The sequence below is a fragment of the Ostrinia nubilalis genome, chromosome 20, assembly GCF_963855985.1.
Source record: "Ostrinia nubilalis chromosome 20, ilOstNubi1.1, whole genome shotgun sequence".
Classification (NCBI taxonomy): Eukaryota; Metazoa; Arthropoda; class Insecta; order Lepidoptera; family Crambidae; genus Ostrinia; species Ostrinia nubilalis.
Window position 1 is genome coordinate 504,137 of NC_087107.1, and position 26,382 is coordinate 530,518.

Here is a 26,382-nt window from a genome sequence, read left to right on the forward strand (position 1 = left end):
CGCAAGCGTGCCGTTACCGGCGCGTGCGCTGCTAACACCCGGTATAATAATAACGCATTTTCCTGTTACATTGTACTTACACTAATATTAGATTAGAGATCACTGTTATCTTAGTGAATTGAAGGTCTAAGGTTCGATCCCGAATGGGTATCACTAGTTGAGAATGTGATTTATGTTAGAGACACATAAATCACATTCTCAACTAATGTGACCGTGTACTGAAGTCTTGAGTGTTGAATAAGCTATTGTGCTTGGCCTTATGATAATAGGTCCCCACTAGATGGACCGACGATCTGGTGAAGGTTGCTGGAAGAACCTAGATGCGGGCAACGCAGGACCGATCGTTATGGAAATCCTACCTTTGTCCAGCAGTTAACGTCATTTGGCTGAAACGAATGAAACCTACATCTCTGAGAATTGCTGAACACAACTAAGAAATCGATTCGTAAACAGTTTACAAATATAATTTCGTAAACAAATTAGTTGAATTACTGAAAGAAAACAAACTAATTTCTAAAAATGTATGAGGAAAATTGAGCTTTCTCTGAAATCAAAATTCCCACGCAAATCCCACGCGAGTTATAATCGCTTGTACATCATAAAGCTTTTATAGAACAACATCACATTAACCTGAATAATGTAGGGAGTTCATCTTCTTCTTTTCGTGTCGACAATAAACCTACACAGTGTCAGCCCAAAACTCCGCCACAAGAGTGGCGTTGTCAGTAGCACTCATCAAATCCTCCTGAGTGCAGTTGCTTATTTCACTACTCTACAAAAAATTTTAATACTGTAGTTTCAAATTTGAATCCTTTTCAGGGGACTTGACACACGTCCTTTATATTTTTCATTCATGTACCAAACTAGAACAGATAGTCGTAGGTACAGAAAAGTTCTCAAGAGGAGACCATGGACCAAAAGAAGTAGTTCACTTTGTTTTCAAAGTCCACGGAATTAGACGCTTAAGATACAGATCGCAAATCTCATAATTGAATGATAACTATTAAATAAAAAGCTTGTATAACATCAAACATAACTCCATAAAAACGACCGCTTCATTCTATTACTCCTAACTCCAATATAATAACTTCAATTTGCTATCAAAATATAAAGGAACCAATTACAATAAACAGTAAGACGTCTCCACGGCGCAGTGGACGCCTATAGACCGTAGGAGCACCGCACAAGGATCGGGTTTCGACTCCCGACTCATTAAAACTAAGCATTATCGCCTCAATAAAACGTAATTAGTGATTGTTGGATAGGATTGTTAATTTCAGTTATCTTTGACAGTAAATCGAATGTTTTATTGAATGTTGGTGTAATTTTTAATTGCAGTAGTTAATAAACGAAACAATAAAAGTGCGCTTGTTAAATCTGTTATCTTTCTTGTTTGCTTATACGCGATATTAGGAAGTATTATTTATATAATTTGGCTATTTACTTTATTTAAAAGTTTATATATTGCTGAGAATAAACGACAACTAAAGGTAACTTGATATGGTTACTTTCAGGGACAAGACCGTCAAATTTTCTATGTATCAATAGACTTTTGCGTTTTGTAGGAACTTTGTGTTTACAATAAAGTTGCAATATAATGCTCCGTAATAATAATATCTCTTGTCAATAAAAGCAATAAAGTATCTACACAGATTTATGTTCTGAAAGGGCTAATAAATAATTTTGATAAAGGTAGAGACTTCTGAAATATAGAGCTTGCTTTTAGATGACAGTACATTTAGAAAATAGATTTAAGTAGTGTAGCTTATAGGAAGGTAGGCCTACTTGATTCTTAACTGGAGATAGTTTAACATGGTAGATTGTCCTAAAATCAAATATAGAGCTATGTAGAGATAGTAAATTATTTATTTACTATGTATTTTGAGTACGAGATGCATCACGTATGTATTTATTTATTTATACTTCAATGCCAAAAATATTAACATTAGGCGAACTTAATGCCATAAGGCATTCTCATCCAGTTTACCTTTGTACACACATGTACACGTACGAGTACGCTCAAAACAAACTGAGTGAAAACTGCTGAATATTGTGTTACTTATCAGGGCGACCTCGTAAACTTCTTCAGGGAGACTGAGGGAGGTTTTGAAGGAAGTTCAAGCAATGTTCAGTTCAGGCTATTTTCATTTAGTTTCTTCGTAGGTAAGTGATAGATTAACTTATCAACTGAAAGTATGTGAATCCACTTCGGAAACAGAAGAGTAACGGTAAGTTTGTTTGTTGTCGCCGCCGATATCCGAGAGGAAGCCGCGGCGTGACTAATGGCTTCCGACCGCTTATATTTGGCCACGGCCGTACGCCACCGGAATTGGGACATTTCTATGAAAATAGAGGAAGATCTTGGCTAATACAGGAGTAGCAGTGGTTAGAAAGAGTGGTCGGATTGGTCCTGTAAATCGAACGTATGAACAACGGATGAGAAGTGACGTTCCCATTAGACTGACGCGCCCTTATCACAATCATCAATGAAAGTGCTAAAACCACTAACGGCACATCAATAGCACCGCTCTAACACTTCAACACCCACTTGACAAAATCGCACTAAACTAACTTATGAGGGTTCCACAGGAACTTGATGATGTTCCACAACATTCCGGCATATGGCGAGAACCAACCGCACGTGGTAAGATCCAGTAAAGTAATACATAGATGAGGTATTTCCGCCACTCCCGCGCATCGCGTGGCTGCGCACTGACTCACAAGAATAGCAGTTACAATTATTGATATGCTGAAACACTTGACGTAGGCGACTTGCGGTAAAGCTAAAATTCCACTACTGAGTGCACGAGTTGAAACCTACTGGTATTACATACTAGCTTTCCGCCCGCGGCTTCGCCCGCGTGGAATTTTGTCTGTCACAGAAAAACTTTATCGCGCGCGTCCCTGTTTCAAAAACCGGGATAAAAACTATCCTATGTTCTTTCCCGGGACTCAAACTATCTCTATGCCAAATTTCATCAAAATCGGTTGCGAGGTTTAAGCGGGAAAGCGTAACAGACAGACAGACAGACAGACAGAGTTACTTTCGCATTTATAATATTATAGTTGGGATGATGCGCCTGTTATGAAGAATGTCTGACAGAAGTATAGGTATGAAAAGTGTAGTAGGTATCTTGGAAAAATGTACTTTTACTTAAATATTAGGTGGGTTGTATGTGGTGAGAATGTGGTGGTCTTAACTTTTTCTCTTGAGAAATAATCTCTTAAAGATGGAAATCAGAGCAGATTGATCATAAACTGAAATACATATTTTAGTTTGTTTACTATGTTGGAAGGTAACTGAATATTATGGCTTTGTGACTCGGAAAAAAAGCTTCGTTGGTGCGTCTTCACTCTTACAGATGGAGACAGATATTCCTTTGTCTGGTTTAACCCTCGCTGTACGAGGTGGGGTGTGACACACCCCAGTCCCTTAAAAATTGCCACAATTTTAAAAATTTGCAAGTGCTGAATTTGAAATTCTCAGTAGCTGGAATTATGATACTGCTGCTTCGATCAGCGTTGCAAAATCAGTCCAGTGGTGACTACCAACCGAGTTACATGCCTTTAAAGTGCGTGTGGGTGTCACACACCCCACCTGGTACGGGACGTTGTTAAAAAGTTTAAAAAAAAATCTAACAGTTTTGGTGTAATTTATATATTTTTAGCTTTGTCAATTGAATAAAATTCAATACAAATATTATTTTTCGTGATTTTTACGGTATCTGAAATTTTCAAGCACTTTTAGTCAAATGAGATGACTTTTAGTGCGAATCTGGAAGTTTAGTACTGAGATCCGAAGATGTATGTGAACATACACTTATGGGCTACAATTTATACTTGGTGATACAATTTATGGGCTACTGAAATGGAATATCATATTTTATAAATAAATAAAATTGTTACGCTCCCATTTTGTGCATTGAGCATACTCATTTTCTTTCATCAGAATTGTGGTAAATTGAAAACCGATGATTAAAACAAATTTATACCCTTCCAGTTTTTAATTTACTTTTAAATTATAAGTAAATACTTGTAATTTGTTAAATAAAAACGGTTGTCATAATTAAAGGCACTAATTAAAAATTATACATAGGAAACTGATTCCTAAATTACAAGAACAACGGAAATTGTGTCTTTTTGTTTTTTTATGATAAAAATGTTATAATACATATTTTCAGATCAGAGCATTTCTTAAACCTAATTAGCATACGTAAATAATCAATATTAAATATTAAATTCCACCTAAAAAAATGTTGAATGAAAATTTTATCACTTTGTATATTGGGGTGTGTCATACCCCACCTGGTACGGGACGTAACTTTTAGTCACCTCGTACACGGAGGGTTAATGGAGATGGGAGTGACATTAACGCGTGTTTAATCTCATTTCTGATGACTTAATGTAAGCGCTGCAAGATTTGTTCTGTCAGCCTGATTTAGTGCAAGATCTTTATTTTTTTTTTTATTTAAGAAACCACAAACGATTTGTTTTTAATTAAATAAAATGGACAATTTATTTATATTATTATTTCGTTGCCTTTTGAACACTCTCAGAATCATTTTCAGGGTGTTCCTGAAAGGTTAAATCTGTTTTTCTGTATAACTAGATATCAACATTTTGCACTGAAGCTACTGCATTATTCCTATTATCATGTAATAATACACACCCACAGTGTAAAACACATGAACGGGTTTTCCCAACGTTTCTGTAGCTCAGCGGTTAGAAAAACTCTAAAAGTCATCTGACACGAAGAAATAGATTTTTTTTTTCAGTTTCAAAACTATAATATTTTTATGCCTAGTAAAACAGTTGCTGCTGACGCTACACCTCACGATTGGTCCAGTTCGGTAAGTGTGGGCAGCAGAGTGGACAGTTGACGCGCCCAGGCGGCTGTCTGCGCAGTGACACGCTGTGATAGCTCTAATGGACTGTCTAGACGTACGGTCAGCAGAAGAGGCTGACAAAATATAACCAAGTTTTGGTTATGAGACGGTTTTATGAAAGTGGAAATTTTTAAGTTTCAAGATTTTATTTATTTAAAGACAACCAACAAAGCATACACCATACATTCACAGATTGCTTATAAATAAATTATAATCTAAGGTGTTGTCTTACTTAACGGATGCCACGATATGCCTGAATGTTTTGAACATATACACGTAGGTACCACCTACTTCAAATCTTAGGTTTCTACAGTCTGCTTGTGACCACGGCTGTAGCAACTCAAACAATGTCTTTCTGAGACTTAACTAAAGGTTTCATACTCCTTATAGTAGCTTCAATGAAGGTAGTATTCCTGAGGCAGAGAAAATAGGGGGAGTTTCAAGCCAATAATAAGACTTAAGTAGTAAGCTAATAAGCATCCAGTATCCGCTCTCATTACATGGTCTACTTTCGAGTGGTGATGCGTCATGACCTTGCGGGCGCGAGACGGGCCCGAGACGACGCCGCGACGGCTTAGTCATGCTGCGACCATCGGATTGAGTGGATCCACGCTTATTATAGATCGCTGAGGGAAATATAGCAAAGCAGCTACTAAGAGAACCGTTATAAGCTGAAAGAACGCTAAATAAAGCATTCATTTGTCATAGAACTACTGAAATTAGCAAAAGAACAAAAAATGCAGAAAACATACTTTGATGAAATCAATCAGGTATCTTATAGGGGTCATTATTGAGTCCATTTTAATATTTATAATCTCATCCTTTCAGAGAAAATAATATACGCTTATTTAAGTAAAAAACTCTCAAAGAACCTACATTTTTCCGCCAATACCTCATTATTTCATTATTTCCTTGTCGAACAACAAAAAGTCGAGACAACACTCCAAATAGAGAGCATTTAATTTTGTCTAACATGGCTTTTAGTATTGTTTGCGGTCATGCGCATTGCCTCATTTGTCGTTTACCCGCTGCACTTCGCGTGCCCAACAAGAACAAACAAGTCATACTGAAATTAAGTGTTTAAAATATTATCAAGGGAAGACACGAGATCATAATAATATATGTAACTTTTTTTTTGGATTGAAGAAAGTAGTAAACACTTGACAGGAATTCAGACGATTACTCTATTACTTAGATAACTATTCAGCACTCGTATTGTAGAAGCTCGAGGAAAGTAGGAATAGAAAAAAATGTTTGAAAGTGGCGACTGATGTCTTTTATGCTTTATTTAAAAGCTCCATCCAGAATATGAAATAATATTTAGATTCATGGTATTTCTTGGTGGTTCTTAAGAAAGACCACTAGTGTTTAATGTAGAGCTTTTTTGTGCTACCAAAATGAACTGGCTGATATATTCGAGCATATATTTGGGCTGCAAACATAGTAGCCACGATGACAAACAGCATGTGAAGAGCAAGTCATACATCGGCCAGCGTCCGAGTGGACGGAGTGCCAGAAAGAACTCAATTATGACAAGTACTTCTTCAACGGTTTTGCGATGATTTTGCAGATAATTTATTTTTAGACAAGTAGTGAAAAGAGAGAAATAGGTGTGAATAAGTATGTATGTCTACGACCTCTGTATGTAGAATGAAACCCAAAAGTCATTTTTTTTTATGCATAACAAGGTATTTGACCACAATCGCACCTGATGTTAAGTGGGATGCAGTCTAGGATGGTAGGTACATATCTGCAATTCACATTCGCATTTCGGCAAAGATTGAAGCTTTTAATTTAAGGCTGGGTTGCACCATCTTACTTTGACTTTAACAAACGTCAAAAACCTGTCAAACTCCATACAAAAAACACCGGTTATCGTTACGGTCAAAGTTTAAAAGTGTAGTCTGCGGGGACTAAACACTGAACATAACCTAGACAATGCATATAAAAGTAAGTAAGTAACATCCCGATGATTACAACAGTAAGTTAGTTCACCTTTACGGCTCCCAGTACAGAGGTGGGCGTAAACAGAGCCGCCCTTGAACTCCGGCGAGGGAGATGTACGTAGATGGGGAGGTATTTATAGTCCCGATCGACTGTGCTAGAACAGTACAAGGTAAGTAAGTAGAACCAGGCCTGTTCATCTCCTCGAGTTTACATCGAAAACAAAACACGCACGATGGCCCACCTACAGGATACTATTCGACAAGGCCTCACATACGAGCGAACATTGACTCACGCACGCGTATTCTTGTGTATGATGGAAGAAAATAAAGAAAATGGTGTACTAAATACTGTGCAGTATTTAACTGCCTAAATAATAATAAAAACACAGAATGTACTTTTTTAAGTTGCCTCAAGACACTGAGAGGTAAATAAGTAGTTAATAATATTATTCATGATAATTCATGCTAAATCATGTATTTCGTCCGCCATTTTCCGCAGTTTGGCACCTCACGTCACATCATTTTACCGAAGTCAGCCCTACAGCTTCGGCGCAGTGCCGATCACTGACGTTTGTTAACAAAATTGTGCTTGACTCTTGAGACAGGCTAAATTACACCATATTGTTAATGACATTGAGCATACATTTTTTTAAATACCTTCGCGAAGTAAAACTTCTGTACGTAGTACTTATTATTATTCTGTGGTAGAACTGTAAGATATATCGGTACACAATGGCTAGGTTGATAAAGTGATTATAAAATCACAACTAACTATTAACTAAGAAAAAAGCTCACTTGACGAATCACAAAAATGCAGCTACCCTTTTTTCTGGCAAATAAACCCTCAATTCCATTTAAATGGGATTTCATTACCAATAAGAACATTTCAACGTATATTTAAAAAAAAACAGTCTTGTCTCTATCACAGAATAATAAGTTAATAAGTATATAAGTTCTCTACACTTTTTATGTAGAGACTTTTAAAAACTTTTTAACAATACACCTTTATAAATCTTGTCCTAAATGTGATGTTCTCACAAACATTCGTCAATTTACTTTTTCTTTTTAAAGTAGGTTAAGAGGCGACCATATCGAACAAAACTGATTTGCAGAATAGACCTCGTAAGTACAATCATGCACTAACGAGCGGAAGTGGATCTAAAGAGTAAGACTCATTAATCACCTCTATCATTTGTGTTCATAACTGTACGCGCTAATGGTACAGAGAGGTGTAATATAATGGGTGCGAAATATTTATAATGACCAGTATGCGTGTACAAAATTGTTTGATCTTTGCAAATACATGACTACTCGTATTTGAAAGAGTTAAACGTCTGTTTTTTAAAGAAGCGTTGTGTGAAAAAGTAACGTTTGGAAGCCTAGTTTCACTATATTAAAGTCTGTACCTACATAGCTTGTTTTGCAAGTTTTTAAATCAATGTAAGAATCAAAAGGACGAAATTAGCAGTTGTCCATCTTTTGACACTTCTACAAAATAAGAAATTAATAGTATCTAGTAGAGTACTGAGACACTCGTACTAAATTACCACTAATCTATTCGAACCACTCCTCTATAAGTAAAGCTACATCTGAATCCATAAAGTCTAGGTAAAGCCTAATTACACTTTTTACCAGCCATTGAACCTAAACATCTAAGAGCATTTATAGGCATTAGGTATTATGGCTTTTTACGCGTCTGGGTTTTTGTCCGTCTGCACTTGCACTGAGGTCGTCGCATCGAATCCGGCGAGAAATCCGTCTTGCACGATGACTGAAGTGTTATTTGATTGATTTTTTGTTAATCTCAGTTAATGTCTCGGATTTGGGATTTTTGTGATTTACTGAGAGTTTGTAATGTTGTTGCAGCTGTAGTATATTGTATGATGTCGTTTCTGTTTCTTATACTAACAACATAGGCTTCTTCTTCTTCTTATATTTGTAACTAGCTTTTTCCTGCGGCTTAACTAATGTGAATTTCAGTCTGTTTATCGCACGCCTATCCCCATTTCAAAAACCGGAATTATATTATGTTTTTTCTTTGTCTCAAACTAACTCTATCAGTTAAATCTAAATTGTTACAGTGGCTTAAACGTGAAAAAGTAACAGACAAAAGAGTTACTATTTTCTAGAATTTTTTTTTAAACGTTGTATTGTTAGAATTTTCGAACCATATCAAAGTTTCTAGATGCACTCAATATTGTCCAACTTTCGCCAACTTTCCCTGTCGTATCTCAGCCGAACATCAAACTCGAGCTGTCCAATAAATGTATCCCATAAACCCCCGGGCATAGACTGTTTGTGCAGTAAAGCGACCCGTCACGAGCGTGTTGTCTTTGAAAACAGAGCAGGGAATGTTGCCGAAATGTTTCCTTTTGAGTTCCCTAAAGTTGAAGATAACCTGGCGATGTGTGATTAGAAACATTTACTGCGATATCTCTAGGCTTGCAAAGGTGCTAACTTACTGTATTTGCACAAAAGTTGGCAGCTACCCTTTATCTACCTCCTTTATCGAACTCGTAATTCATTTAACGGGAGGTTCTGTAGGTACTGGGATCCTATTTATGTAAAATACAACATACAAGAAGCTTATAAAAAAATAACAAGTTTCTTGTTGACGTTTCTTATGCGAGAATTTTTAAAACACAAAGTATTCAAATCAGAATGACGAGTTTAAGAACTAGAAGCTTCCAAAGATTTTTATTTCACAACATATTTTCTGTGACCGTCATTTTAATAAATAGTTTGAAAAGCTAAAAAACTTTTAAAGACTGCATTAACACAAAATCACGCGTTCCCAGCGCTTGTTAGCCGTTTTTGCGCAACTTGACACGGTGTTTTCTGCCAAAATAAACACGCAAAAAAGGGACAGCTATAAATCTAAAGGTCGACAAATATTGCAGACTAACGAATGGTTTGGACGCGACACATGTTTTTTAGCTGGAGACAGTTGAAGACTTCATTTTTAAAATTACACATAGTAGTAAATTTTTTTTTTGTGTGAGATATTATTTTGACAAGCACAAAAAATGCTATAAATATGAACTGGTTTAGTTATCTCAAAAAACCTTGCATAAGGATATAGAACCTAATCATTCTAATTATCAAGACCCTATATCCTATATCCTGCGCCTTGTTAGTTATCTACAAAATGTATTCTTAATCAAAAGTTAAGTTGATCTTATTTACAGCAAAACCAGTGAAACATACCACACATTCTCTACATTTCTCCTATCTTCAACACCTTTAGATGCCCACCTAAAATAAACAAATTGAATTCCGCTCTTATTTATTCGCAATCTAAACATAACAGCATGCATTGAACTTGAATGCATTTCTAAAATCAGACTTTAAACTCTAAGTCCGTCCACGTGTTCGTGAGAAAAATCCCAATATGGCTGGAGCCTTTGTGCGCACCGCCCGCTGCGCGCGCGCCGATCCGATCGCGCGCATTACTCCTGGCGTCATACAGCATGTTTACTATTCATTTGCCTCGTAAATACAACGTTTTTACAATAACAATCGTTTGGGGATGACGGTTATTGCGACAAGAAGGTATGAAGAAAAGTTGCTGTTAATTTAAAAGCGCAGTATCTTTTTTGAGGATATTTCAACGTATGATACTCGTAATTAAAGTTGAAGGCTCAGTATAGTACCTTGTATAGTACACTAAAGAATAAATTAGTATACCTACGTATTTATTATCTGTAGACAATTTTTGATGAATCTTAAACAAAAACTTTGAAATATTAACCAGTAATTTTGAATATGAACTCACTGAAAACGTTATGGATACCAAAACGTTGTTAGTCGTAGCTTAAATGCAGCTGGAAATTTATTCTCGAGTATATTTTGCATTCTCAAATAAGGCTAACACACTGACACAAAGAACCCCTGTTTATCCAGCAATTAGTCATAGCACCATAATTGGGAGCAAGTTCAGAGGCAACAAGAGAACGACACGACGATGCCGCTAATAAATCCAGACACACGAATAAGACGACAAATCGCGTGTGTGTATGAAATTTAAGCAAAACGAACCACCATCGACATCTGGCCACCTGAAACCGAAATACATGGAATATTCCTAGAATAGCAGCAGACTGTAAAATGATGGAAACACGCGCCTCAAAAAGTTAACACAAAGTTGCCAAAGTTAAAAACGCAAGCGATATTGAAGCTTACGACGTTGGAGATAAGATAAGGGAATCAAATGATGCAGCACATGCAAAGGTTTAAGAATAATTTGTCATCCAGGCTGGACGCTGACAGTCCGTTTTGCCCTTTGCAAATGTGCATTTTGGGGGGTGCGCACCAAATTAGGTTTAAGCGGTAAAAGTCCAGGAATCTTCTGATCTTTGATGTGGATATGACTGACGACTCTCTTTAGTGATTAATGTTAAGCGGTCAACATCAATTTATGTTCATGATGTAAGTAGTCAGGCAAATTCTAAAAATACGTTATTAGCAAACACTTTAACTAAGTTACCTATTACTGCGAGAGTTCAATTCTTGGTAGACGTGAAAGTAATTAAAACTCTGGACTCTAAAATGAATTTCTACGAAGCCATATTGAATAACTTGTCTGAAATTGGTTAGAATTTCCAACATTTTCTGAGCAATGCCAGTTTACACAGACGTTAATAAAGACATAAATCCAGCTGACAGCAAAAAACAAAACGCGAGACTAGCTAAACAGTAAATAGGGAGTTTTCCCTATGATCACGAATAGCTCGGCGCAATGAACCGCACAGTATCATCGCAACGCAAATATTTATGCGCGCGCGCCGCCTGACAAACGCGACGCGTGCTGCGTGAAAGACTTTCAATAATAAAGCTTTTAATGTTATACAAATAAAGGAGATGCACGGATGAAATATACTAAACGAATTGCTCACAAAAATAGTAACATAAACTCACACGTTTCATGTTCGTTGCCTCCATTTCAAGAATTTGGTTAAAAATTCAATCTATCTAGTTTACTCTTTTGCTATTAATGATTGGATAAATCTTAATTTGTTCTACCAAGAGATCGTTATCTCGTCTTCCGCTGAATCTAAAATCATCTTTGATTTCAGAATATAATTTTTCATTTTTATCTTCATAATTAAATTTATAACGGCAAAAAGGGTGTCTCAAGTCGTGGCAAATCGCGTCAAACGGTGTGGATTTATTGCGACGAATTTAGCCCCGGCTTATTAATGGGGGCCGTCAGTTGCGCTGATGATGACCGACTATGGAGGGGGATCAACGAGCGTGGAAAATGACTGCTTTTCCTAGATTAGATCTAGATTTGTTATCAGCTATTTGGGTAATCATGTGAGGAGGAGTACGCCGTAACCGAGTCATCTGTCACACGATGACAAGTGGAATAAAGACAGTGTTCTTCTTCCTTTTCCTTATTTTGTTTCTCTGTTATAATATTCTCAGAGCATGCTGAATTGCAGCTGGTAGCTGGTCGCACCACTTTTTTCACAGCAAAGTGATGTCGATCTACCACAGGTGATACCAAACAATAGGGCAAAGGTGTGGAATAATACGAGTATCTATAGATAATATAATGGACCAGTAAATTGATAAATGTTGGCCAGTACAATTACTTGTACTAGTTAAACTAGCATAAGTGAATTAAACGACCACCTGCCTGTCCACAATTTATATGGATTTTTATCAAAGTTATTATAACCTTTTCAAAATGTTCATTATACATTCCGTTTCATCTAGGCATTTAAATAAATACATAGTTATTTATGTGCAGAAATGATATATTGTTCAAGAATTTTTGTATTGACAGAATTTTTTGTTTTATTTTACTGAAACTTGCCTTATGCTTAGGTGCTTGCTAATTGAGCATGTTTATGGCATTCTTAAGTAAATAATGGCATGTACGTATGTACAAGAAATCAATAAACAAACACGTAATTATCTACAAACAACGTGCTTAATCTGAATGTTCGTTTTGACGTAAACCTTTAATTTCATCTGCAAGCACAGGAATGTATTCTTTAAAGCTTAGGAACTTAAGAGCATTATTGTATACAGTGTAGGGTTGTTAGAAGAGAAAATAAACGTTATTTACGAGCAGCATTCGCATTCGACATTTTACGTGCAATTTGACAAATTTCGCGATAGGTTTGCGCACGCGTCGATTCTTACTTGTTTGCCGCAAAATCCATCACAGAACGTTAGAGCTGTTTGAATTGTCTACATTGATCACTAGACATTTCTCAGACAAAAATAATACAAATTAGACTAAACAGAAAAAAATTGTAATTATCTTAAAAGCTTGAATTTAACTGCTTATGAACTTAAGATCCTAAATAAACTGGATTACATTATGTCACGGTCTACATAGTATCTCCAGCAACAAATGTATCACCATCAAAAATTCCCGAATCATTGTGCAACCGAGACAGTTCCACATTGCGCCGGCGCAACCGGATTCTTGTCTATTTTCCTCGCTGTAAACATTTTATTGTATCACTCAGCCGAAAAACTATTTATCTCCATTCGAATAGTAAAATTTTTACGGCGTTTTAAGCATCATCTCCACTTAGGAACTTCATTTCGTGACTTTATGTATCCATGGTGGTGTATCTGTTTGTTTTCAATTCTTTTATGGTAGTGCCATGGCCCTTGATTATCCGTTTCTAGGAAAGCCATCAACTGCGGTGGGTGTCGTGACAGACACGACATAAAAATGTATTAAACAGTTTTGGTAAGAATTCCACTTCTTGTACGTTTCTGTGGTTTTGATTAGCTGCTGGAAATGTATAGGTATTTCTGTATTTTAATGTGTATGAGATTAGTAATGTTTCATTTAACAAGATAATGATAACTATTTCTAATAATAGGCTCATAGGCTTTTTCGTTTCCAACAAGGTACTACTACTACAACTACTGTAACTACTCCTTATCACAACTTTTTTTTAATTCTTATGTTTAAGACTCACTTGAAAAAATTCGTTTTCGTGTTCCAAGGCAAAGTTCTCGCTATATCTGTAGAGACCTCTTTCACATCCCTTTGTGCAAAACTAAGTTAGGCCAAAACTCGCCACTTAACCGGTTGTGTGCAACGTATAATAAAGCGGTGGCTGGCAACCCAGACACAGACACCGGTCTTGACGTTTTCGGTGACAGCCTCCCTAAATTTAAGTCAAAACTCAAGCCTGTATTCGGAACGACTTAGGCACCGAACAAAATGAACAATTACTAAATCCTTTATATTGTTCGGTGCTTAAACTCTAGACTCTATTCAATTGATTTTTGTTTTTACTAGTGTATAATTACCCTAACATTGCAAAAAGAAATGCTGTGTATACCTGTAATTGAGGTCATATACGTATCATGTGTTAAACCATGTTAAAATTTATGAACTGTATTATGTATGTGACTTTGTTGGTGTACCTAATAAATAAATAAATAAATAAATAAATTATGTTACTGGATGTAGGCAAATGTTTTATTAAAGTAGTAATGGCTCTAGAAAGTAAACAAAAATTGATCTTTACTAACCCTACCTACCATGTAAACTGCAATAATACTGCCATATAAAAGCGAAATCTGACGCCAACTGAACGTGGTAAGCGAAAGCCATCAACTTGAATGCAAATGACAACGCGGATCCTCGGATCACGACTTCTGCGCCCGCGCAGTTCCCGCGACTAGGGCTGCGATTGTCATCTATGCGAGGATACTTTTTAATAAACTCACGACGCTACACAGCTTACTTGTGAATAAATGGCATTGAATGCATAATTATCACTGAGTATCTGAGCAGTATGTGAGGTCCAAAGGGCATGCAAAAACCTGCAGGTGGTTTTGGATGCCAGGGAGAGTCCCTTGTAACTCTTGGATACCTCAGCGGACAGTATATCATTGTCAAACGTTGAAAGAAGGTAATATTTATTTATTTATTTAAACTTTAATGCCAAAATAAATTTGTACATAAGGCGAACTTAATGCACTAAAGCATTCTCGACCAGTTTACCTTTGGGTTGAGCAGAAAAGAAATTTGTTTGGCGGTACTTCTAGTGCAGGAAAGAAAAACAAAAAACAAATAATGCTACATACAAACATAAATAATATATAAAATATAAAATATACAATAAATAAATACATACATAAAATAGATGATTGGGTTAAACTGAAATTACAATTCATGAAGATGAGATCATTTGATTGATCATTTAATATGTATATTCTAAGATGATGCTGTCTAAAGGCTAAGTGCCTATCACATCTCGTCCTAAATGGCGTCCTAAATACATGAATAACTTTAAAGACATCAATTTCCACCATTTTTATGGGTATTGTTTGTATGACAAGTACTTACGTTGTATGTGAGAATTTTTTTAAATATAAACCAGATAAAAATGAGTTAGATAAAAAAAATGGCGCATTATTCTAAGCTAGCCCTGCCTCCGGTGGGGGCGAAGGATGCGCGCGCGCAAAGGCGCCGACTTCCGCCGCGCGAACTTGGTATGCAGAGGGCGCTGCTGCCTATGGGAGCTTACGATGGCGGGTTTACCCTATTTGATGTTTTACTAACATGTAACGCCTAAGCAAGCTGAAGTGGCAGTGGGCAGGGCACATAGTACGCAGAACTGACGGCCGATGGGGCAGCAAGGTTCTTGGAGGCCGCGTACCGGAAAACGCAGCATGGGACGTCCACCCACAAGGTGGACCGACGACCTGATAAAGGTAGCAGGAAGGCCCTGGATGCAGGCCGCTACCAACCGTGCGATGTGAAAGTCATCGGGGGAGGCCTATGTTCAGCAGTGGACGTCCTATGGCTGAAATGATGATGATGATGAACGCCTAAGAAGATGATAGGAAAAGGTTACATTTACAAGGCTGGAGTGTTTACAGGGAGTGCGTAAAGACTAGTGTTGTCATCGTCGCATCATTTTAAGCTTTGCACTTATGTAAATTGTAAAGTAAATAGGTAATTGTATACTCGATATAGTTTTTCAAATAATATTAATAAAATTTCAACTAAATCAAAATAGAAAACCAAAAAGTTTTCAACCAGAAATTGTCCAGTCAGATAAGTCTATTAGGTATGATTAATGTAGAGACACAATTTTACAAAAAGCTCAAAATGCCCAAATACCTAACACACGATTCTAAATCTCTTCCCGTGAGTAACAAAATCGACAAAATTTATCTCTTGAAATTCTTGTTATTTCGATTATGCATGATATGAATGCCGTTTACTTTTTGGATAAGCCATAATATTAATGTAATCATTATCACCGGTAACAAGCCACCCACGCTATGAATGCTTCCTTTGATAACTCAAAAATGTATCAAAACACTGTAAAAAGTTCAAAATGCAATATTTAGTTAAGTAAGATAGTAAATCATATTGACAGAAAGTCCTTAAAGATGTTTGTGTTAGTTTAGGACTTTTGCAAACAACAGGGATAAGTAGAGTCGTCTACACAAATACTTGTTCTTGATAAAACTTATTTTCTTGATAGCAAAAATGATAATAATATTTACAGTCAGCGTCGACTATTTCGTGACACTGATACCCTAAGTGCCTCAAAAAATGACAACACAACCATATTCCAAAACAAAGACGTGTTGCGAACTTTTTGGCTGCTTTGGGTGTCATGCAGTATTTGACGCTGACTTTACCCAAAAGTAGAAAGTTTTTTAAGAAAAATAATCATTACGAATTAACCACATCCAAGACATCTTTCCTGGTTCAAACTCTAGAATAAACTTAATAATATTTAGTAATAACGTTTGGAAATTAATGAGTACATTTCATGACAGTCAAAACCATCTGGCCAGAAAACTTGAATGTATTTCGGTTTTTTCATGAACGTTTTCAGATCGAAACGCCATCTGTGTTCATGTTGATTTAAGACTTGTTTTATTAACTTATGACCTGTACCTGGCGACGTGCCCAAGCACCATTTAAATTACAACGGACATAAATAATACAAGTGTTACTACGTCATAAACACATTATGTGATTATGGTCTAAAAGCCATTGAAAATAAAGGAAAGGACCGCTTAAGAGAACGTCAAGCGACCGGTGGCTTACTGCAGTTGATGCATCTCCGTTAGTGGTCCATAAAAAAGAAACAGCAACAAATTAAATATCTGCACATATCTCTACAACTCATTTTCATGAACGTTTTAGAATCCGAACATAAACAGTATAGGATCCTGTAAGTACGTTTTCATACAAAATATTTTATTCTACAAACGTACCACAAACAAAGACAAAGAAGGTATATTAGACAATATAAAATGACTACTCTAGCAAGTTCTATAATTATCTACACAAAGACCTTCAGCTAGTGAGGAAATACTTAAAATCAAACAACCCGTAAAGGAAGACGCAAGAACCCCTATCAAGGATGCGCATTAGATGATTTAGTAGTCATTGGGATATGTAGCGACCAGAAAATTTTGGTGAAACGCGAACAATGGGCAAAATCTACACTCGCAGAATTTATATAGTCTTTTTATACCAAAAATAATAAATTTCGTATTCCAATAACATCCACATTAACGAAAATCCACGACGCGATAGCGGCTACTTGAATTTTTAATCGGAAATCAGACGTTGAATACTAATCGATATGTCGAAATCGGATGAGTTATATCGATGTTTTGGCAATCGGAAATGATTTCTTCTGCACATTTGTCATTCGGAGCGAAATATTGGAATATGATGAGAATTGCAATATCCTACGTATTTGCATTTGATGTAAATATTCTCATTGATAAAATTGACTTGATGTCGTTAGTTACATACAAATCTAGATTTTGACGCGGTTCGCGGTTGCATTTATAATCATGTTAATTATCTACCTACTAATGAATTAGATATGTATTCGAATCAAAGATTCTTAAAATACAGATTGTTTCAGCGACCTTGTTTTGATTCAGTCAAATTGTATCAAATTGGTATAAATGTAGCGATTACATCACTAAAGATTACAAGTAGGCGTCAATTGTCGGCCTTATTTCTTCGCCAAAAAATTTTTTCCTCACCTTCTTTTGTTTCAGGTCAATCAGGAAAGTTCTATTGGTTTAAATGACAGACATGACAGTAACTCTACAGCTTTCTACAATGTCAAAAGTTCAAGTTCAGTGACAATGAAACAAATGCTACTCACAATAAATCTAATTAAACCACGGCATCACATGATGCCACCAAATTATCACCGAAATAAAAACCCGGCGGAAAGCGTTATGAGTTCACGGGACAAATCGATTGGAGCATCAACCCCCTCATTTGGTGCTCATTACGCGCCGGATGCCCGACGATTATCGCGGCCGGTCTAACCAGACCTCTCCTTTCTTTCTGTGACAATCTAATTTGGTCAAGTGTTGCCAGATACAAATACGAGCAAATCACTCGATACTCGATCAACGATGAAATATTTTCAAAAAGAAGTGTTAACATAACCTTAGAGGATTTTTAACGAAATACTGTTTCTTCTTGACACACTGAAACACTGTTTCATATCTTCTTCCCCCCTTTAGGATTTTTCTCGATCATTTTTCCTTGTATACTATTTCGGGTGGTCACTTGCACACCCTAAGACACGATTTCCAGATATCTAACTAATCAATAAATGTGTAGACTAATTCCTAGAAAAAAATCGACTAAAGCCCTCAGATTTATAAAATCTGGCACAACTCATGCTAACTGGGGCACCTGGCAACACAGTGGGTCAGCGTGCATTGGTCGTGCCGTCCTATTTCATACGTCCTGCAATGGCTGCTCTCCTGGTACGGAGTTGATTCGCTTATGACGTTATTACATTAAAGGGAAACGGTCAATTAGATTCGGAGTTCAAGCATTTCATAAAGTTTTTTGTCGTTGGGTTTAAGATTTCATGGTATTTGTAAAATGTGAGAAACTCTACCACTCTCTTTTGTTACCGTTGTTTAGTAAAAAAGTGTAGAAAGACTGAATCAGGGGTATCGTGTTAGCGCTCACCAGTTACCGCCACTGTAGAGTAAGGTCCTGTCACTTGCTAGTAGCGAAGACAGTGGCACCAACTGGTGAGCGCTAAAGTGGTAGGAGGACTATCGCATTTGCACTCATCAAGATGGCGCCACTGTAGAGTAAGGTCCTGTCAATCGCCAGGGGGTCAATTTTTAAGTATAAAAACGATAGCCCTCATTGAGAAGCCCTAGGATTTTATTTTTCACGGTGTAAACGGCGGCATTTATTAAAATAAGGCAGAACTTTACCATATTACTTGAGTTGGTTTACTCAAAATTTTACTTACCAACGACAACGACCCTGGCCGCCGACACGCACGCGGCCGCCAGCAAAACAAAAGTGACAGCGATTGGCATTTCGCGCCAAAACGTAATGGCGGTGCGCGTCATGTTTCCAACGCTCAACTTCTCTTATTTCGATCCATTAGTTTCTGGAACAATCAAAATTCATTACATTAATATTTTATAAGGAAAAGGAAAGTTGAAAAAACATTCATAAGTACACATTTTACATTTTCATTACTGTGATCAGTAAACAGATTAAAAAACAAACACCACAGACTGCATCAAAACGACTGGACCATGGACGAACTAAGTTCTCCATGCGTGCCTGGAATATTGTAGATATTTGCTAAAATTCTTCATGAACATCTGCAGGCGACTAAAAATAGACCCTCTCAGTTGCATGGCCAATAAAATTCGAAACGTAATGCGTTCGTTGCGTTGTAATTTCTGAAATACAGGGTGCGTGAAAAGTCATAAACGTCAGAAGGCATTCCCTTTAATACCCTGCCAAGATAGATTTACTGGTAAAATTTCACAAACTTCATCTTCTAATAGGGTTGTGATCTATTTCGAAATTCCGGGAATTCTTGTGATTAATGAAGTTCCGTTTGTTTAGTATTGATTCAGGATTAACAGATTTGCAATAGCCTAAAATTTCTTTTCAGTTAGCGAATATTCTGATTGGTCAAAAGATAAAATAAACTTCTAGGTACTTAGTTCAAAAAATTATTTGTATTAATCAAATAGGTTGAAAAAAAATGGTAATTAGTCGATGGTATTAAATAATAAATGGATTGGCTTTTAAGTGAGAAAGTACTTTCTTATCTTAAAGTTATCTCAGTATAATGTGTAACCAAATAAACGTTACTTTTGTATTTCAAAACATTTGACTGCTTTGACTGTATTTTTTTTTATGCTAGACAAGGCAGGTATTTGACCGCAATCGCACCTGGTGCTAAGTGAGATGCAGTCTTCTTCAGATTTTACTATATTGTTGTTTTATGATTTTATTGTTTGTATTTATGTTAGGTATAATCTGTGTGTTTCTTTGTTCTTCTATTTTTTTTTATTTTTACGGCGACCCCAGTGCCCCAAAGGTCCTTGCTGAAAATCAGTGTCGTGGCATCTTTGTCACGACTAATGCTGAGTCAGGGACCTTTTTGGCACAGGGCACTTAAAGTCTATTTTATTTTTCTTTTTTGTTTTTTCTATGTTTTAATCTTGTATTGTGCCTATAATATCATGTATTGTGTATTGTGCCAAATAAATAATATTCTATTCTATAAATAATATTCTATTCTATTCAGTCTAGGATGGTACATAATTATATGCCCTGTAAGTGCCTATTCACTCTAGGCTTGAAAAGGATTGAATTTTAAAAATTAAAAAATATTTTTGTAATCAAAAAAACATAAAAACATTACAACCTATATCCCAATACCCCCAAAACCGTTTTCTGCATTGCTCGTAAAAATAATTTTCTCCAGCGGTCGTTGGCACCGTATAAAATTAACGTAAAATAAACACGCATATAAAACATCCAGGTTTGATTCCGAAAAGGGTGCCTTCATAAATAATCTCCGTATCATGTTCCTTTTAATGTGCGCGCGCGCAACCAAACCGTTACTATGCAACTGTTAGTAATAGTTTCAGTCTCGTAGATTGGAGAAAGAAAACTAATTCATGATAGGGAAAACTGAATTAAAACTACTTAACCAAGTCATATTTTGTGGTTGTGTGTTGTTCCAAATAAAATAAACTGTCTCAATATTATGTATATTCGTGAATTCATTGTTGGGTCCTGCGAAAGTCATTTAAAAAATGTACCTGCTCTGTATTTCTTAAGTGGCATTAGATCCTTTAAGTGCTATTTTATTAAATAGTCGTGAATATTGTCGCACTCTCTAGGATTGTTAGGTAGGTATATAAAATAATATTGGTAAGAAACAAAAGCTGAAAGAAAAAAATCTTGCTAACTTCGAGTTCAAATAAGGCACTTTCACAACTCTAACAAGAAATTCTCACACTACCACTAAAAAGTGTATCCCACGATTTACTAGTTAATTGGATAGCGTTGTTTTCCATTATTTATGTTACGTAATGTTTTAATAGTAATTATTATTAGAAATATCAACAGTTACTCAAAGAGCGTGTTTTCGAACACAGCAATAACCTTTTATGAGCGACTATAAATATGAATGCAGCTTAGGATAGAGAGAGACTTCAGAAACACCCACCTTCTGTTTAGTGTACAAGTATTTTTTAAACGTGCAGGGCTGCCACACTAGTCAGAAAGAAGTTTCAGCAATTAGTGACGTCATTAGCTCGTAGATTTTTCTAATTTAGATATTTTTTAAGGCCAGTCAGTAGGCCTAGGATGCGCGCCGCCGCGGTAAGCTTTTATCGTGCCATTTTATCGATTTTACGCAATAAGCCAATAACATTTTCCGTTTAGAATCATCGATACAATTGTATCACGGTGCGCATCCTAGTCCTGCAGGACTAATTGCCGTGGGCATGCAGTTCATATTTCACTCTCTAAGAGCAAGATTAATTTATTGTGCGTAGTTTTCCTAGTAGGCATCCAACTCGTACATTAGTTTTTGGCAAGCGTGCGGCCTGTCCATTTAGTGGAAAGTGGAAATCGTGGTCTATGGACGTTGCACCATATTTGCGCAGATGCCAATACGATACCTAGCCAACAACGGTTAATCCTTTAAGGCCCGCGAATCTAGACACAATAGATAATCAATTGTTATGACATTAATGAATGCCGTCTGGGACTCAAGCGGTTAATACGAAAACTTTTCCTATCTGAGTTCGTATGCTAACCCAAACTATGATACCTTATGCCAGACAATGTCGCTACTGAATAATGATGCTGTAAGTTTAGAACTTTCTTTAATCAAGGTATTTTTCCAAAAATAAAAGAGCCCGCTAAAATTTCAAAAAAATATTTTATTTAGACGTAGAAACGAACGATTATATTTTATTTACAACCTATTGAGCTTTTTAAACCGTTACGGTTTCACGAAAAAATAATTTTATTATTTCCAAAATGAATTTTCACAACCCTACCTCTCTGCACGTGCTACTCGCTCGTTCGTCATACGTGGAAGGGCTAACCTGGCCGCTTCGAAAATGGATACACAGCTTTTTATTTTATTGTTATGCGCCTAAAAATACCCCTTTCAACGCACTGATACGTTTTATTTACAACGATAACCCAATGGGGTGTTACATTGAGGGGGCTAAAAATAAATAGGGTTCAAATTGTATCTTATAAATTAAATTAATAACTATTATATTTAGATTAGAACACCAACAAAAGTTAATTTTACAGTCATGTTCATTCTGCCTTGTGATTGGTCTCAATATTGAACTTCAAACAATCAAAAACATTTGAGCTTGAAATTGAATCGAGTTTTAAGCTTCGTTCTTTGATACCCATAGTCACCAAGATGGACAACATTTTAAAGAAATGGTGGTTATAGGTGAATAGGGATACAAGGATTTTCCTTAAATGAATCACCGTAAAAAAACTTATCACCCTGTTAAAAATACACTTTTCATCATCTCAGTGGGAAGTGATTTATTTGATAATTGAACGGGGTAGTTTTTATGGTGTTTTATAAATAGTTATGGGGTTAGAAGTTATTTTACACATGGGTTGGAGAAATTAAAAAATAATTTATCAATACTCGTAAACTAAAAATAGCATCGGTCCATGTAATAATGTGAGTACCTAAGTAAATGCGTAGAGTATAGGTAATTGTAATTTGTGTAGGACGTTTTGATGCTAGCTACAAATTAGATGAAAAGAGAAAATGTTAAAAGATTTTTGTATGAATAAATAAAACAGTAATCAAATCTTTTTAGCATTTTTTTAAACTGTCATTAGTTCTATTTTAAAGGATTTCTTATTATAGTTTAATTTATTATTATTTTTGTACAGTGAAACAATGATCTGGGCTTGTTTACACGCGGCGAGACACATTACATAACTACACGCCAGATGGCGCGCGCTTACACGAATATTTGTAAACAGAGCTCTATGGACATACAGGGGGATACAAGATGAACTGATCATAGATAGCCATGTTTGTAGTTCTTTCACAAGTTCATTTACACCTAGTACTAAAGTCTTAGTACTTATTCTGTGCTAGTAAAATATAGGTGACTTGTCAGATAAATATTCTTGCTATATTTTCATTTAACAAAAGCCTAAAACCACAATAATTAAAAAATATATGGATACGAGCATGTACTATGAAACCATGTACTCTGCCTAAAGAACTAGCTCGTCATGAACTTGTAGAGTTAGGGCGTGAAGAGTTAGAAGCTTGGCTCTACATGAGATCTGAAAACTTTTTGACAGTGCGAGCAAACGGCATATTGTCAACATTTTACGTGAGAATGTTTTTGGTGGGATAAGATCTTCTTAGGCTGGGTTTCACCATCTTACTTTAACTTTGACAAACGTCAAAAATATGTCAAACTCCATACAAAAAACACCGGTTATTGCTATTGTTACGGTTAAAATAAGGTGGTGCAACTCAGCTTTAGTATCAAATAGGTACTTTGTCGTCACATTCGTCTTATGAAGCGGCCGTTGAAATTTCATTGTAACTGTGAAATCAAACCTCAATCTAACCGCAAGTAAATTAGCCGTAAAGCAAACAATGGCCCCAATTAGCCTCTGTTGGCGCCAATAAACGGCGTGTTTACACGACTGCATTACTTGCGACAATAAACTCACCGCAATGAGGCTGCATTCACACTGCTGCGAATTACACGAACTTTCATGTTTAGTCAAACTTTTTAGGACAAACTTATACAAGCTTGAAAGATCCTACTAACGTTGTCCTTCAAATAAACGACGAATTGACCTTGGGCTAAATCATCGGTGAAAACTTTAATTTGTATGAACTATTTTAGGATAGCAAGCCTACTAAGAGCGAATAAGCCTAAGCCAGCGAATAAGATAAGGGTCAATGTATGAATGCATGTATATCCTGTATGTGCTGAATATGATAATGCAAATGAATAAATAAATAAATGCAAAAGTAGCGACATGAACAACAATGATAAAATAACTTGGCTCTCATACAAAATATCTAAGAATGCAAGAACAACTAGATTTTTAGCGGGCGGTCGATGATATTTAACATGAAAGAGAAATTTTGTTACTAATAAAGCTCTTTACCCTAATTTTGATACTGGTATCAAAATTATGGATTATATTTGGGCTAGGTCTAAAGCTAGTCCAGATTAATAAATCGATAGAAGCCGGTGTAACGGCCGGCGCGAACGCATAAGATTCGCGATCGCAGCGCCGCGTCCGGCGCGTTTTCAAACATCCTGTTGCGCGCGCACGTGCGCCGCACTTCCGCTCGCAGGTACGCGGGTTGGGAGGGACTTGTGTGGAGGAATACAAACTTTTGAATAAGGTTTTAGGCCTAAGCAGGCGAAAATTGGATTCAAAATTGAAAAGATAAAGGCTTTGTCTTAGGATTGTTTCAAATATTTATAGATTTTTTAAAAATGAACCCATTGATTATTATGCTTCTGATATTGAAAGCGTGGCGCAGAAACACTTGTTTGAATAAAGGCTATTAAAACTTAGCACTTTATCAATATTCGCTCGATCGAGGATGGGCCAAAAATTTTTGCAAATAGCAACCCTTGATTTTTTGGTGGGTGATGAAACTATGAATAATTTCATGTATTTTTAGTCACTATGGAGCGCTTCACGAATCACGGGACAACAGTATGATTTTTTATATGAACACCACCTAATTTAAAAGATTAAAAGGTGCATTTATCAAATCAAGAACTTCAAAAACGTTCACATTTAGAGTCACACCAGTTGTATAGTTCCCTCAAACGAAGACTTCAAAAACATAACAAATTGGAAGTCCATTAAACAAAGTTCACAACTAACGCGCCGGTGGTCGCCGGTCGATTGGCCAGCTCGTGGCTATTTATGGGGCCCATTACCGCAGGTACGGAACATGCCATCGTATACATCACGTCTGGTTTGTAGTACTACGATGAGTGGTTATGATTTTATGTGAAAACTTGTTCATGAAGAAACTTTGGCACTCTAGTTCCAGCCTAGTTCGGGATTAAGATGGCGCAGTCTACAATGTTTATTTATTTCTATATCTCATCATCATCATCATCATTTCAGCCATAGGACGTCCACTGCTGAACAAAGGCCTCCCAGAATAATTTCCACAAAGGGCGGCTGGAAGCGGCTTGCATCCAGCGCCTTTCTGCTTCCTTTATGAGGTCGTCGGTCCACCTATATCTAACCGTAAAATTACCCCAATACCATCAGAAATCTTTGCATGTCCCAGATCAGAAATGTTTTCGGAACTACATATATTCGTATCTCCACCAAACGTTAATTTAGTAAAATGGTTTAAATTATCAACTTGTATGTCTCAGAATATGTACCCGGTCGTCTACTAATACTCTCTGAAAGAATACACTTTATTATAAGTACTTCAGAGGGTTCATTAACTCGAAACAATGAAAGAATATCCAATACCAGGGCTGTTGTAACATCAATACGAAGATGATATATGTATGTGTTCAGCAAGCTTCACAAAATTTATGACGTTGCAACAAGTTGCATACAAAACGTTTCCCAAACAATATGCCCAACCTTGCAATGTCAAAAGCGCTGTTTGACTGCACTTTACATTCAATGCCCGCCATGTTGTATGGTACTAGAGGCATTTAAATAAATACTATTACTGTGATGAGGCTTTGGCATTTAGCGGCAAGATTTATTGGGGTGACGTGATAGTATGTCGCTTGAGGACACCACTATTAATAGTGGTATTAATAGAATACCTAATATTCTAAAAGTAAGTGATTGATGATAAATACATACCTACTTATTTACAAGAGTAACGGTACTAATAAGGATAAGTATGTACCAACGTTTGTTAAATTATTTAATATATTCATTTCTAAAATATAATTAGTCAGAGAAAAGACTTTCCAAAAGAGGAAAACCGGTAATGGTTGCACGCAGACCTTATGATTAGTAATGATATCATAGCTGGTTATTTAATATAAGATATCTAACAAACTCTAGCAATGCTTCCTGAAACTTAAGCTGAGAAAAATCAACGCTAGATTTTCAAACTGACTAAAATCATATCACATAGCCAGAAATATTAATTAACTAAAACTCAGTTTCGAACCTAATAACATCAAATGAATTCGTACCGGCCTGGTCAACTGAACAGGCCCAATAAAAGTCGTGATCA

General features: G+C 36.3%; 1 protein-coding gene across 1 annotated transcript in view; it reads right to left on the reverse strand.

The window, feature by feature from the left end:
* Nucleotides 1-26,382, reverse strand: part of LOC135081454 (fibroblast growth factor receptor homolog 1-like) — a 97,304-nt gene that overhangs the window by 42,124 nt on the left and 28,798 nt on the right. Inside the window, exon 2 of the mRNA XM_063976150.1 lies at nt 19,099-19,242. Within this exon, the coding sequence (XP_063832220.1) occupies nt 19,099-19,201 (103 nt within the window). The 5' untranslated portion in view covers nt 19,202-19,242. The remainder of the gene's footprint in view (nt 1-19,098; nt 19,243-26,382) is intronic.